We start from the raw sequence: 15,988 nt of genomic DNA on the forward strand, positions 1-15,988 counted from the left end.
GCTTTGCCTTTATGTATTTTTTAGTGTGTTCTTCTGAATGTAATATGAAAAGAGGGCAGAAAGCTTCACAGATAATGTTCCAAAGTGCAACTAATTACAGGGAATTGCATTCAGAAGCACAGTGCCAACCAAAAGTAAGGTTAGAATAATTATTTTATGGTAAAGGTAATTGTAAATAGACATGTACTCCAAGAAGCTACCTGATACATTGGCTGATTATCTGTAGATACAGTTTATATTCGTGTTGCTAGGACAGCCTTAGACAAAGTCCTTAGAACAAAATAGAAAAAACACTCTGTACTGTCAAATATAGTAGAAAATGATCCATCTAATTTCTCTGAAGATACAGTAAAACAAGTTGATTTACTTAGATATTGCATTATTTCAGTCCCAGTTTTGAATCATTTTTAAAATAATTTTCAGAGGGCTCACAATAGCCTAGTAAAGTATAATTTCACATAAGATATAAAGGATGTAAAATTTTAGAATACCTTGGCAATTTTGCATGTTAAAAAATAATATGAACATATGTAAAATGTAAAGTAATAATAAAATCAAAAGTTCTAATCATGTACTTCTAGAGATGGCAACTATTAATAGTTTAGAATAAGTCCTTCCTCACCTTTTCCTATAAACATGTTCATGTATAAACATATAATATATTCAACAATACATAGTGTATTAACAACATATAGTTAATATATTCAACAATATTGACAATATTCAACAATAATGGTTATTATATACTAAACATTGTTCTAGTCATTTTGGTATATCAGAGAACAAAACTGAAAAAATAATCCTCACCTTCTTAAAACTTACACTCTACTGACGGAGAATGCAATATAAGGAAATTATATGTTAGAAGGTGCAATTATTATGGGGGCTAGTATTATGGGGGTGGGGATACAGCAGAAGAGAGATAAACACCAAGGGGTGCCAAAAACATCACTGACAGGTAACATTTGAACAGTGGCCTTGAAAGGTATGGATGTGAGTTACACAGATATTGGGGGAAAAGTACGTCAACTGAGGGAGCAGTCAGCATACAGGCCCTGAGGTGGTGTAGGAATGGTGTGTTCTTGGAACAAGAAGTACATCCATGTGGCGGCAGCAGTGTAACTGAGTACTGGAGGTAGACAGCGGGGTGCCAGATCCTTTAGGTCATTGTAGGCACCTGAAAGAATTGTGAGTTTGGCTTTTACTCTAGTGAAATAAGGAGACATTGAAGAGTTTGTGATCAAAGTCATGATCTGACTTAAAATGCAAAAGTCTCTGGCCGTTGTGCTGCTAATAGAACACAGAGGGAAAGGGTGGAAGCAGAGAGACAGATGAAGAGGCTGTGGCCATGAAATAGTCCAGCGTGACGGGAGTTTGCACCTGACTGGGAGCATCTGGGTAGTGAGAAGTGGTCAGATTCTGGATGGATTTTGCAAGTAAAGCCAGTTGGACTTCTTGATGCATGAGCTGTGCAAGATGAGAAAAAGGGAGAATCATGCCTATGTATTATATTTCTGGCATAAGCATCAAGAAGGACTGAGTTTTGCCATAACAGAGATAGGGAAAAAAACTTGAGGGTAAGAAGACTGTAAACTCTGTTTTGGACATAGTAAGTGTGAAGTATCTGTATGTGCACAACTGTGCAAATATGCCCACAGGTACTATTCTATACATTATTTTAAACATATTTCTCTGTTGCTTGCTTTTTTTTTTCTCATGGACATTTTTTTCATATCAGGAAATAGATTGTTTCATAGGATACAGACATTTTGTATGGACTCAATTTTAGTCTTTTTATGATATGATAGTCAGAATTCAAAGGCAACCTCTGAGATTCCAGGCTACCCCCACCCCTCTATTTCAGCTTTGCACACATCTTATATAAGCCCCTCCCCTTAAATGTGGACAGGTCTGTGAATATGATAGGATAGTCACTTCCCTGGTTAGATTATGTTGTATGACAAGAGTGGTAGTATAATTACTACTGACTTTATCTAAGTCACTCTTGACATTACATAAGCTTCAGCTATAGCCACCTGGAGTAATATTCTCCCATTGACTTGGGAGAAGTGAGCTGCCATTTTGCGAGAGGGCCACATGCTAGGACCTGAGGGCAATCTAAAGGAGCTGAGACATCCTTGACCAACATCCAGCATGAAAATGGGAACCTCAGTCTACAACTACAAGGAACTCAGTTCTGTTAAACACCTGAATGAGCTTCAGAAAGGACACTAACTATAACTAAAAAGAACAACAATAACAAAAAAGAGGCAAAATTCACACACACAAAATCTCCCTCCCCTCCCCGACCACTACCAATGAGAACCCATCTAGTCAATACCTTGATTTCAGCTTTGGCAGACCCTGAGCAGAGAACCCAGCTATGCTATGCCTAGATTTATGACCTACAGACACTGCAGGATTGTAAGTGGGAGTTGTCTTAGTGGCTGAGTTTATGGAGGTTTATTATGCAGCAATAGAACATTAATATGCATAGTGTACCTGTTGACATCTTTGAAAACAAAGATGGACACCCTTTTCCCAAAGAGAATGACTGATAACACTCCAAAGACCACCACATGATTTCCCAGGAACATGAGTGTTTCTTTTTCTCTATTTTTTTTTTTTTTTTTTTTTGGCTGTAGTGGGGATTGAACTCAGGGCCTTGTGCTTGCTAGGCAAGCACTCTACCAGCTGAGCTATCTCCCCAGCCCTCTTTTTCTCTATTAATGAATAAAAGCAGTTATGTTAGTAGGTCTCTTTTGTTTTACATTCCTTTCAAGGATCATAGAGTTTGTTCACTGTATGAACAAACATACAGTGAGTTTCTTAAGATGGTAGAATTTAAAGCTCAGAACTTTAGTTCAGGCTCCCAGACTGTCTTATGTAACCATTCAGTCATAATTTTCCACCCATAAACCAAGGAATTGGGCCTTAAAACCATACATACTTCCAAGCCCAGCAAGCAGCACTCCTGGGAGTCAATTCAAACAGGCATGCAGAAGGCAAGTACTTGCTGTGGCTCTCCTGCTAAGCTGGCTTTGTTCTCCACAAGGAGAAAGCTCTATTAAATATTTAAGACAATCACAAAGAGAACACCCAGCAGGTGGACAACTATGATTACTTGCCCCATAGCCCTCTCAGCAGGTGCCCGAAAGCACCTGCAACGAGGTTTACATCACATTAAAGACATCTCTTTGTACCTTCTATCTAAAGGAAGACCAACAGTTACAAAACTGATTTCAAAACAAGAATCATTCTCTTGCTGCATTTCTTTGGGCAGAATTTCTTAGGGCTTCCCAGAAATTATTATAAGATAGAAATGAGTCCAAAATTAAAAATTTAGTTTACCTACATACTTTAACTGTACAGATAAACCAAAGTGTGATAGAGTAAATTATCTTGTTAACAGAAAACAGTCACTAGTGTCATGAATCCCCCAAAAGGCAAAATTCCATTCTAGTGCAATTGGAGAGGAAACTCTCAAATGCACACAAGTGGCTGTATTGTGTTCAGTACCAGCATTTAATGACTGGAAGCATCCACAAGATGGTTGACTAGGCAAGTTGTTCATGAGTTACTGCTGAATAATTTCATTCATAAAATTTGGAGCCCCTCCCAACTTCACTGACACTGATCTAGAACACTGGTTTGGGTTCGGCATGAGCAAATCTAAGCTTCTATTGTATAAAACCACAGAGAGGTCTGGGGAGATAGCTCAGTTGGTAGAGTGCTTGTCTTGCAAGCACAATGCCCTGGGTTTGATCCCCAGCACTGCAAAAAAATAAAAGAAAAAAGAAAGCCACAGAGATTTGGGAGTTAATTTATAGCTTTAACTGATAGGGAAGTTTGAAATGGAAGACAGGGCTGTTTGAAACCCAGTGTAAGTAACTTTCATCACATGTTGTGATGATTGTAGGTCGCTTAAACCTGGACAATGCAGCCAACCCCTGAAATTTGATCATGCCAGTTGTGCCTAGGTAACCAGATTCCTGGATACCTGGCCACTCTTGTGAAGATACAGGTCTACATCTGCTAGCTCCTATAGGGGATGACCTGATAACCATTTCTGCATGATTTACAAAATATTGTAAGACTTTACATCCTACAATAAGTAGTATGCCCAAGATGACTCAACTAAGGAGTAGAACAGACAGGACAAAGGTAGATCTTTTGGCCATAAGTCACCAGCACTAGGCAGCTGATGGTCCCTCTGAGAGACCACTCAGAGAAAGAGCACTGAATTAAAAACCAGAAGGTCCACAGTCTCAAGGAAGCTGTGTGGCCTTAGGCAAACTACTTCAGCTCTCCATTTTCCTCACCAGAAAAGTGAAATAAATCTCTATTATTTCTATTAAATAGAAGTTGATACATCTATAGTACAAAATCTTAGAATAGGACCAATCCATTTCAAAGCATTCTATCTTAAGTTGCCACATTTTCAGATGAATTGGGGTCCTTCATGCTCAGTAAAAAGAATTCAAGTTGTCAGAATTAGCCAGTAGACATTGAGAAATTTAGGAGCAACACTAGTGCTCAGGATAATTGCATTTCTAGAAAACTTAAATTCATTATTCAGATGTAGACTGAGAAAATCTGTAGGGAAAATAGGAAATACATTGAAAAGGATTTCCCATATCTCTTTCAAATTCTTACGAGCCATTCTCAAACTATTCTGGAAAGTCAGCACAGAAAACAAAAGGTAAGCTTTCCACACCCCCCAATGGAGATAATAATTAATAATTAATCCTAAATTTTAAAATTGTTTTTTAATTTTTTTACCACTGATAAATAACTACAGATGTTCTTCAACATACAATGGGGTGACACGTTGGAAGCTGTGTATGAATTATGAGTTTGTTTGAGCCAACATAGGCAGAGAAGCTGCTTTTCTGGAAACTCCTGGGTAAAATTTCCACCTTTGAAAAAGCCCATATCACACTGGCATTGTGCCTTGGCTTATGGACCTAGGATCAAACACAGCTGCCTGGAGGTGGGCATAACCTGCCAAGCACCGAACAACCTGTTTACTTCAAGATCCCTGCCACACCAAAACCTTTGATCTACTTCCTCTTAAATAAAAGATTGGGGCCTTGTTCAGTTGTTCAGTTCCAGTTCCTATCAGGGTAGAAGACCCATCAGGCATTGCCACTTTAAATCTAATTTCTGGCTTTGACTTTTATTCCTTACTAATTATTTTAGAGTTTTTATTTTTCCCAAGCAGCTTATACCTCCAAGCAGGAATCTACTCTACCAAGGTGCTGGAAACCCTGGCAGTAACATCTGACCATTTCATCATAAATTAAAAATATCATGTCAAAAATGCATTTAACACACCCAACCTTCCAAACATCATAGCTTAGTCTAGCCCTCCTCAAATGTGCTCATTACATTAACTTACAGTTGGAAAAAAATCTAACACAAAGTCTAGTCAATAATGAGGTGTTGAATATCTCATGTACTTTTATGAATACTGTACTAAAGTGAAAAGCAGGATGCTATATGGATATACTTTGCTCCACTGTAAAATTGAAAAATCATGAATTGAAGCATTGTTAAGTTAGGGACGATTCACATTCAGTTATGATTAGTGGGAAAAAATATAGAACCATGTACTAACTTGACCCATGTCAAGAGGACGCAAACATTTGAAGGAAGAAAAAAATAATTCTAAAAGCTGATTTCTGTATCCAAGATAATTCTGATTTAATTTTTTCATGAATTTTTTTATCTTCAAGGAAATATTTAATTCATTAAGGAAAAATATTATGTGAAATGGCTGTCTTTGTCTCATGATCCATATTATCTTACATCAGGCTTTGTGGAGGAAAGGTCTGAGCCTCCTAGCCTCTTGGGAGAACTCCGTGGCTCAGTCTGGAGTTTGTTTCATTCATTATTGACACAGCAGTTGACACCTGTCACCATACGTGAGGAGCAAGAAAACCTAAGCCGATAAATAAGTTTCCTTGACTTGGTGTGATCATAACACACAATACGACACAGTTGCACACACACGCAAACACACACACACACACACTTTTGTAGGATATATTTATTAAATATCTGTATTTAAATAGAACACAGTCCTCCCCATTCTCTGTCATCTTCATCTACATTGATTTCTTTTTCTCTCAGTATTAGGAGGGAAACATAATTTAACTTTGCATTTTAGTACCATGCAAAGAGAACATGTAAAAACCATAATATGATGCATCTTCTGATTTTCTTTTTAAATCCAATATTAGTTCTGAGTTTGATTGGAAACATCTGGGTGGGGGACCAGGAAATAATGAGACTCTAAATTCATGCTTTATTTTATCATAGGGAAGTGAGTTCATGAAATAGCCACTGCTTAGCCTAGCAGGTTACTCTCTTCAGACATCATTGCTTCTAACTACCAGATCAGAGCATGAAAATTGTATGCCTAACACCACAGAAATAACTGTTGCCTTCTGCTTGAGAGTCCAGATTGTTCTTTTTATAGATCAACAGGGCAGGATACCTCATTGGAATGGCTAGGCCTGTGGAAGAAAATGCAAAATGGTTGTATATCACTAATCCAGAAGTGACACAGTAAGAGTCTGCCTGCAGATACAAAGATTTGGTATATTTGAGCTCATTATATCCTATTAGCAAGAAATAGTCTTGAGTTATTGTGCTCACTAAATGTGATGTTTTTCATGAGATAAAAATAGCAATGATTGGACAAAAACTTTTCATTCTCTGGTGAAAGTAATCCAGTTTGTGATCCAATATTTCATTCTCCCAGGAATAGATTCTAGAAAATCTCTCATACTTGAGTATGTGTTCAAGAATGTCCCTGGCAGTTAGCATGTATCAGTAAAACACAGAATCCAAACATTCATCAATGTCCTTATGGATAAACAAAATGATGCTTATTCATACATTGGAATATTTTACAGTAGTGAAAATAAATGAAGGGTTATAAATTTATGCAACTCAGAAACATAATTTTGGTGGGAAAAAAAGTAAGCTACAAAAGAATACATACCCTATTAAATACTTATAGGGTATTTATTTATTTAATGTAAAGTTGAGACACACAAAATACAACAATATATTTGGCAGGGGTTCAAACATGTGTTATGGAGCTATATAGAAAAACAAGGGAATGATAAATTCAGATTCAGGATCCTAGTTATCTCTGTGGGGAATAAAGGAGATGGGATTAGAGAAGATCAAAACAAAGACTCAAAAGTAATAATCTTTTTTTTTTCTTAAACTAGGTGGTAGGTACACAGGTATACATTGCGTCATGTTCTGTTATACCTTTACAAATACTTTATGAACAAATAAAAGATAGTACAATTTGATTTTTTGTCTTCTTGAGAATTTGAATCTTTTTATGGTCCAAAGCTAAGAGCAGAATAATAGCAACTCACTCAAATTTAATGTTATGATTTGGGATGGGAAATGACTATTGTTCTCTGACATCTAATCAACTATGTTGACTTTGCAATAATGGATTGGCAATTAATGATTTTTCTACAGAGCAGAGTCTTTTAGTTTGTTTGCTATTGCTGATGTTAATAATAGACTACTGGAAGTATTTCTTGATAAGATTGTAAGTATAAAATCTTTTCAATACCCTCTAATATCAAGGAAGAGAGAAACATAGCAAAAGACAAAACTTCATAAATCAGTCCTACCTCAATCGCAGTGCTAAAGTCTATACATACTGACATCTGTACATCATTTTGTGCTAGTAACAGAACACAGGGGTGGTGTTCATCCTTATGAGGAGAACTGAAGACTCCTTGGACTGTTACTTTTCCTAGAAAGGTAACTCAAAGTTCAGTCTTGGTGTCTTATAACTGAAGAAGGCTAGAGGTTGGTCAGTATTCGGACAGCCAAGGGGGCATATTAGAAAGGGCCCAAGCTAGACTGGGAGTTCATGCTCCAAGGTAGGCACTTCTAAGCCTGATGCTCAAGAAGGAATAGGAAATAATTGGAAAATACTGCCTGGGGGAAGAGAGTTCCAGGAAGCCACAGAGAGGTGGTGAAGTTTGGGAATTTTAATATTTCCTTGCACAAATCTGCAAAGGTGGCCTGACTCAGGTTATAGATTAGACTTAGATCTCAGCCTTCCTGATATCATTGTCTCTGCCACAGACAGTGGAGTCAGTACAAGGCAAGGTGAAGAGTACAGACTGTAGAGTCAGATAAGAAGGCCAATTCCTTGTCTGTCTCCAGAGCCATGGACTAGCTCTCAATCTCTATAAAACAGGGATAATGACTCCTACATCTTGGCATAAAAGAGATTAAAGGTTCAGTTGTTATAATTATTAATCTACCCTGTGATTTATAGGCAGTGTGATCATTCAGAAACAGAACTCAGGCATCTCCCCAATTTAAAACAAAAATACTGGTTCCTATTGTGAACATTTAACCTCTTAATGTAGCTCCCAAAGGCTTTTTGGTGATCTGGCCCTACTTGCCTCTCCAGTCTCATGTACAATAGCCCCTCAGTCCTGCTAAAAAACCCAGTTCCCCAATTCCCTGTGCTTTGCTTGCAACACAAATTCCCCTTATTCTTGGACACCAAAATATTCCTGCTAATTTTCAGAGCTCTGCCTGGCAATCTAGAATGGGAAACGCATCTGTCTCCACACAGAGATTTTGTAAACTTTTATGAATTTATCTGTATGATAATTACTTTTTACTATCTTAAAATGTAAACTATTTTAATATATTCTGTTAATTATATAGGTGCATCAGTAAAATGCACCTATGTAATTAACACTAAACAATAACACTAACCAATTTACTGTTTCTTGGGAGCAATTTTGAAAAACATGATAGTTACTCTAGCATCTGCTGGGAACTAACTATATTATATACACATTTTGTTATTAAATATTTCATAGTTTAATATAAAGTACATCTAATCATAAAAGAGCATTAGACTAAGAGTAGTCATTTTGCTACAATCAAGGGTAGAGATAGGAAGTTTTCTCTTAGTCAACAGTTAGCAATGTTAAAACACAGATCACAGAGAAAGGATGCAAGAATGCCAGTAAATTCAGGGGATGCTATGGATGTATAAGAGGTTCTGTTTTGCTTCACCCAGCAAACCATCAACATTTTGAAAATTGAACCTAATGGTTGCAACCAGAGGATGCCTCTTACCTCAGCATCAAAGCGCGGATCCTGGTAGGCATCGCTGATGTTCACAGGAAGGCCTGTTGAAGCAACCAGCTCAGCGATGCTGTTGTTTATTAGCCAGTCAGAGTATGATGACTTCTCCATGCTTTCTTTGAAACTGTCACAGCACCAACACAGACAACAAGGAAGGAGACAAACATAAGTTTGTTTGAAAGCAAACTCTACAAAACTACACAAGTAATGGGATTATCTGTACTCATTAAGAAGGTATGAGTGAAATTAATCAAAACAATCACGAGGTAATTATCAGTAGCTACTTCAAAATAACTTATCCGTTATTATTATTTTTTAATGTCAAATTCCTGAGTAGAAACCATAGATTCACTATGATGCAGAGAGTAACTCCAGGTTGTATTTAGACCCCAAAAGAGGCAGACATAAAGCAGATAATCAGGTAATTAAAAAACTGACAATAGGAACCAATTGCACCAAACTCTGCTACCTGCCCACCTTAATTGAAGAGACTGGATGCTTAGATACCAAGAAAAATGAAATCCAAGAATGGGGGGAAATCAGGAAAATGAATTAATAACTGGCAAAATTTTAAAAGTAGCAAAGAACATATATGGACCATATAATCTTAGTAATTATTTCAGCAACTATGTTAATATCTGAGTAACTACTGTAGCTTCAGAGTACATCTTTCTCTTATAAAATCCACTTAAAAGTCTGTTTTAATGTTACTGACTGCTGATATTAATAATTTAACTTATATCTATATAATTTGCACAAAGAATTTTATGCTAAATGATTTTGTAAACTTTCCCTTGTATCATTTGCATGGCAGACATTAAATTTACCTAAATGTTATGAGACTTGCCCACTCTCTCCCTCCTTTCCATCTTTCTTCCACAGGTACATATTAGCACTGATGTAAAACTGAGCATTTTAAAGAAAAATATTCACGGGCAATATTTGATTTGTGACTTGAGAGGTGTTAAGTGAAATCAAGTGAACGAACATAGGAATTTGAGGACCATGTTTTCCAAACTATATTCTGTGGTGTTCATGAGTGTACCATAGCAAAAACATAAGATTCCTATTGACTTTTTTAGTCTAAACTGCATTTTATGTAATAAAATACCAGATACTGCTCATAGGAATGGTTATAATGCCATAATGTCCCCATATGGAATTCATGTCATACTGAGAATGCTGAGAAGTGGCATGGAAAGGTCACCAAATGTATGAATATGAAGAAACATAGACATTATTTACCATCATTAGTATAGCTCATCTGCAGAAATTGCTGGTCTGTGTCTGATAAATTTAGAATATATTTGTGATGTTATTTATCCCTTACTGCATATTAAACATTAATAGTACATAAACTTGTTCTCTACAGATCTCCAGCTGAAAAATGGAAATGTTAATAAAAAGCTGAGTCTTTTAGTTCTCAGATGATGCCTATATCAAAGAAGTATGAAGACTAAGTGCTTCGAATAGATGAAGTTTTATTTCCTAAGACACAAAAACAACAAAAAAGTTCATGTTGTATTTTCTCCTTGCTATTTTATACCTGTAAGAAATGAAATTTTAGATTGCGATTCAATGAAAGCAAAATAAAGAAAGAAACATGATTATGTACCTAAAAGGATATTAACTTAATGAGGTAATGTCTATGTTTACAAAAGGATGTGGACTAAATTCTTATATTCTTTCAGGGATTAATTGGCTGGTTGGTTCATTCTGTACTGTCTATACTGTATTCTATACTATAATTTTTAAAGTTCTGTATAATTGCCCAGCACAGTGGTGCACACCTGTAATCCCAGTGACTCAGGAGGCTCAGGCAGGAGGATTGCAAGTTTAAAGTTTGCCTCAGCAACTTAGTGAGGTCCTCAGAAACTTAGTGAGGCTGCCTCAAAATAAAAAATAAAATAAAAAGAGCTGGGAATGTAGTTCATTGGTTAAGCACCTCTGCATTCAATCCCTGGTAGCAAAAATCAAACAAAACAAAACAAAACCCAAAACACTATGATTAAGCAGTTTGAAAAGTGCTGGCCTAGTGAGTGTGTGCTGGAGAGGGTAGGAAGAAAAGCTGCAGCAGGATCTGGGAGGAGTCTGAGAGGTCAAGGGAGAAAACTAAGGGCCATAGAATAGAGGGAATGGGTATCAAGGAAGGAACTGGTTTTACCAAGCAGCATCAAAATCCTCTCAGCTGGGTCTTTTAGGATGGGTAAGAGTTCAGCAAGAGAGATTGGAGGGATGAAGAGGAAAAGCAGGAGCAAATGTCAAATGCAGCAGAGTTCAAGGGTGTGTTCTTAGCAAAATGAATAATCATATGGTAAGGAGTAGACTGGAAAAGGAGGTCAAGGCTTAAAGGTGGAGATTTACTGACTTGCTGAGACCTCAGTTTTAGGCAATAAAGAATATTGAGCTGGGGAGGGATGGGGTTTGAGGTATGGTTTTTAGGAAGTCTAATCCAGGAACAGTGAGCAAGAGAGGGTGGCTAAGGTTTACTGAGGGTGGAAGACGTCCTGGTAGACTAGGAAGTTGTGAAGGTGGGAAGTGATGCTGGCAACTCAAAAGGTTGTTCAGAAGATTCTGCAGAGCTTGATGGACAGGTAGTGGTGGCTCACATTTTCCTCCTGAGGGCCTGTTAGCAGAAGGGACATGTTCTGAGGACTGGGAAGATGGGGAAAGATGACATATTCTGTGAGCCTGAGACATGTTCGTTACTGAAAAATCAGAACCAAATCAGTTTTCAGGATTGAAAACACTAATAACAGAGGTAAGATTGTCTTCAGGGAGATAAAATGGATACGATTACTCGGGGAGAGATTACGTGGGAAAATCTAGATCTAAGGGAAGAGAGAAGCAAAAAGGCAGCAATAATGGGAGAAGGGAGAAAGAGAAGACATTAATTATCATCACCCACTACGGGCCAGGGGCCAGGCCAGGTCATTTACCTAACTAATTTGTTATCCTCACATAAATTCTGTGAGATGGATATGATCTCAGCATTTAATAGATCAAAAAACGATGGCCCAGAGATGTTTAATGACATTCCCAAGTGAAGATATTGTTTTACCTAAATGTAACTCCTAAATCCTCAATTATTCTATTTTTCCTAGAGCCTTTGAAAAGAGTTAACAAGTAGGAAGAGAGCAAGATTCTTAAGTTGTTACCGAAAAATAAAAGTGAGGGGCCATCAGCAAAAGGAAGGGTTTCAGGAAGATGCTGAAGTTAGCAAACACATTAGTCTGAGCTTCAGTCAAAGGAAGGGGGAGAAAACAACACTATATTAGATCATTAAGAAACTTAGGCCTCTACTTATAGAATCCCAAGGGAGATATCATGACAGAAATATTTGGTGGGAACAGGGTCTCCTCAAAGACTCATGTGAAATCTAAGCATGTTAAAGTCTGGTTTGTTCTGGCTGCATGCTGCAATGAAAACGTTCTAAAATTGTTGACCAGTGTAGAAGGTCAATTGTGCAAGGCACCATTGGGACTGTTTCTAGAAAGTATAAGCTGCAATCTTTACCCTTAGGGAACTTGCTACAAGTTCAGGAGATGAGAAATAAACATACTGATATTTAAACAATACACAGATTTAAATGCCCAATTCAAATTCCAAATAAAAAATTTGTCACATGGCTGTGTTGCCAAGTTACCAGGTCCACTGAACCAATTATGAATGCTGAAGAAGTCCAGGGAGGGAGAAAGGACTTCTGGCATTGTAATCTAGCTAAATTTTTATGAAGAATATGGAAAATGACAACCCCCAGGACAGGGAAATGAAAACCCTCCCCAAAACTGTCTGACCTGAAGGAAGAGGAACGAAGAAGGCAATCATTAATCCTCTTTCAGTAAATCCTTTCCCAGTAATATTGGGTCCCAAGGGAAAGAAAGCAAACTTTTATCCCTTCCTGGGTTCATCCCCAGCATCTCTACCAAAAGCAAACATTTATCTCTTCCCAACCACAGTGGGTCCTGAAGGGAAGAGGTGGATACTGAAACACTGGGCCCTATACTTTTATCCTTTCCCATTGCTAGTGAGTCCTAGAAGGAGAAAATTAAATGGCAAGCTCTGGGAGACAATGAATCCCAGAGGAAGAAGATAAGCAGTGAACACCAAGTTCTGAGCTCTTCTCAATGACAATGAGTTTTGGACTTTATACAACTTTTTTCCTGACTGCCTAAATTGACATATTCTGCCTCAGTCTCCAATGATTCATTTACCCTCGTAGAAACTATAAAACTCAGACTCCTTCTGTAACTGGCAGCCATTTTTCTACCCAGAAAATGAGCACCTTCAGTGCCTGATTGACAAAACTTGTTGATCCATTGGAGGTATGCATCCATCCCGGTTATTTGTGTTTTCATAATGGTGCAGAAACCATGTTGGTTATTTTTGCTTACACTTCAGGCAGGAGGTAAGTCTTGGACTGACCTATAGCTGAAGCAATGCAAACAGATTATCTGAAACCACCCCTGCTTTTCTTCAGTTTAATGTGGCAGAGGTACATAAATTAAGGTCTAGGGTGACAGGATGCTCACAGTGACAGGAAAATTGATTTGTCACTCTTGATATTTACATCATTGTCTTAGTCCATTTGGGCATTTATAACAAAATACCATAAACTGGGTGGCTTATAAACAACAAACAATTGTTTCTCGCACTTCTGGAACCTCAAAAAACCAAGACAAAAGCATTAGTGGTTTGAGTGTGTGGTGCCTTCTTCCTGTATCCTCACATAGTGGAAGGAGAGAGGGATCTCTCTGGGTCCTCTGTTATAATCCCATTCATGAGGGCTCACCTATGTGATCTCTTTACCTACCACAGGTCCCACCTCCAAATATGCTCACATTGGGGACTAGGTTTCACGATATGAATTTTAAGGGAAGCACAGATATTCAGACCATATAGAAAGTACTTTTTCATAATTCCTTTAAAGTGTATATGCTTAGACTGGGGATGTAGCTCTGGTAGAGTGCTTGCCTATTATGCATAAGGCCCTGGGTTTAATCCCCAGTTCCACTAAATAGATGATGGATGGATGGATGGATGGATGGATGGATGGATGGGATAGATAGATAGATAGATAGATAGATAGATAGATAGATAGATAGATAGATAGAAAATTCAGACCATAGCAATCTTATCTGGATTTTGCCCAAGTTCAGTCTTTCAAATCTTAATGCTCTGCTATAATAGAATCATGACACTGAATTAGAGCTTTCAAAACTTTGCGTCTTTTCTTATCTTTTTTAAAGGGTGATTTTGTGTTATAATTCAGCCTGAGTTCTTTTGGAGTCAGATAAGCCTCATCCAAATATCCCTTTCACCCCCTCTTCAGCAAAGTGATCTCAGGCAGTTATTCAAACTTCATCTGTAAAATGAGCACACTACTATTACTTAGATAGTTATTGTTCAGACTAAGGTAATAATTTATGCCCAATGTTTAGAATAGTATCTAGGCTATAGTAAGCATTTTTAAAAAGCATCACAACTTCTACAGTAGATTCTACATGTGACAGTATTCCTTTGCACATTTCAGCAACATGATGTTATGAATTTAATCACAAAGGAAAGGGCCCAAACAATTTCTGATTTTTGAAGGACACCCCTGGTTTAAGCAGTTAGTTATTTCATAAAGATCATATAGATCAACTCTCTCTAAATTACTGTGTTTTCCTTCCTTTAATTGATTGCTATTGGAACAGGACATGGTTATGATCATAGACTCAGCCATAAATGGTTGCTCAGATTCTGCCCTGTGCCGGAGTCCCTTATAAAAGGAATGGATAGGGACTGAAATATAGTCTAGCTGTGCATGTTTGTATCCATCTAAAGGGGATATGTTTCTCTAATTCTCACAGATGCTTGAATTGTTGTCAATAGCCTGCTTCAATCTTTTCTTCAACATATTTGACAATTGGGCATGGAACTTCAAATTTAGCACCTTCTACGCCAGGAAACTCACTTTTTACAAAATATTCCATTGCATTTTGTGGCAGCTCAATTTTTAAATAATAATCATCATTCTTTGTTCCCAGTTTCATGATTTGAACCAAAGAGTGTGGATCTTATTAATAGCTCTTGAAATATAGCAATAATTAACATATTCCCCATAGTCTTCCACTTGAGATTGTTCCATCCCAATCTATCTCCAGTCCTTTCAGCTACTGTTCAGATGGGTCCCCTAGCACCAAGAATCCATGTGTCAACTTCTCCAGCAAGAAGAAGACTCTTACCAAGTACCTCTTAAATGCCTGGCATGAGTGCTGGAGGGTGCACGTGTGTTACCAAGACATTTACTGCACACCAGTGCACAGTAAAGACAGGAAAAATGCCTTCAAATTCTTAACATATTCATTTTTAAACCAAAGGCCACTTGAGAAAACATTCAAATGTTCCCAAAATTTGCCTGATTTTTAGACAAACCATTCATTTGTTCATGTATAATAATAGCTCCTCACATTCAAGTCATAAAACTATTTTGACCCATGTAGTGGGATTTTTTTTTAAAATTCTGACTTAAAGGAAAAAAATACAGAAGAAAGAAAAAAAATCATTGAGAAAAGAGTCTGAAAAAGCAAAAGAAGTATAATTGACATCTAAACTTCAGTGAAACATCCTTAAGAGGTAAAAATTCACTACTTAATAGGTTTTTTTTTAACTTGAAAAAACAGATTTATCTAAGTTCAAGGATTCATTTTAAACTAACAAGATAAATGTTAAGAAACTTATATTTTGTTATTTTACAAAAATCAAGGGCAGAGGAAGATGGAGGTATTTAAGTGAGTTTCATGTAAAGGGCTACAGTTTAGATTGTCCTTCAGAGATGTCTTGG

General features: G+C 37.3%; 1 protein-coding gene across 3 annotated transcripts in view; it reads right to left on the bottom strand.

The window, feature by feature from the left end:
- The window catches only part of PDE11A (phosphodiesterase 11A), a 369,784-nt gene that overhangs the window by 174,950 nt on the left and 178,846 nt on the right, over window positions 1-15,988 (bottom strand). For all 3 annotated transcript variants that reach the window (XM_079132189.1, XM_079132190.1, XM_079132191.1), the window contains exon 6: window positions 9,151-9,283. In XM_079132189.1, coding sequence (XP_078988315.1) covers window positions 9,151-9,283 — 133 coding nt within the window. The remainder of the gene's footprint in view (window positions 1-9,150; window positions 9,284-15,988) is intronic.

This window comes from Sciurus vulgaris (genome assembly GCF_902686455.1).
Source record: "Sciurus vulgaris genome assembly, chromosome: 3".
NCBI classification, from domain to species: domain Eukaryota; kingdom Metazoa; phylum Chordata; class Mammalia; order Rodentia; family Sciuridae; genus Sciurus; species Sciurus vulgaris.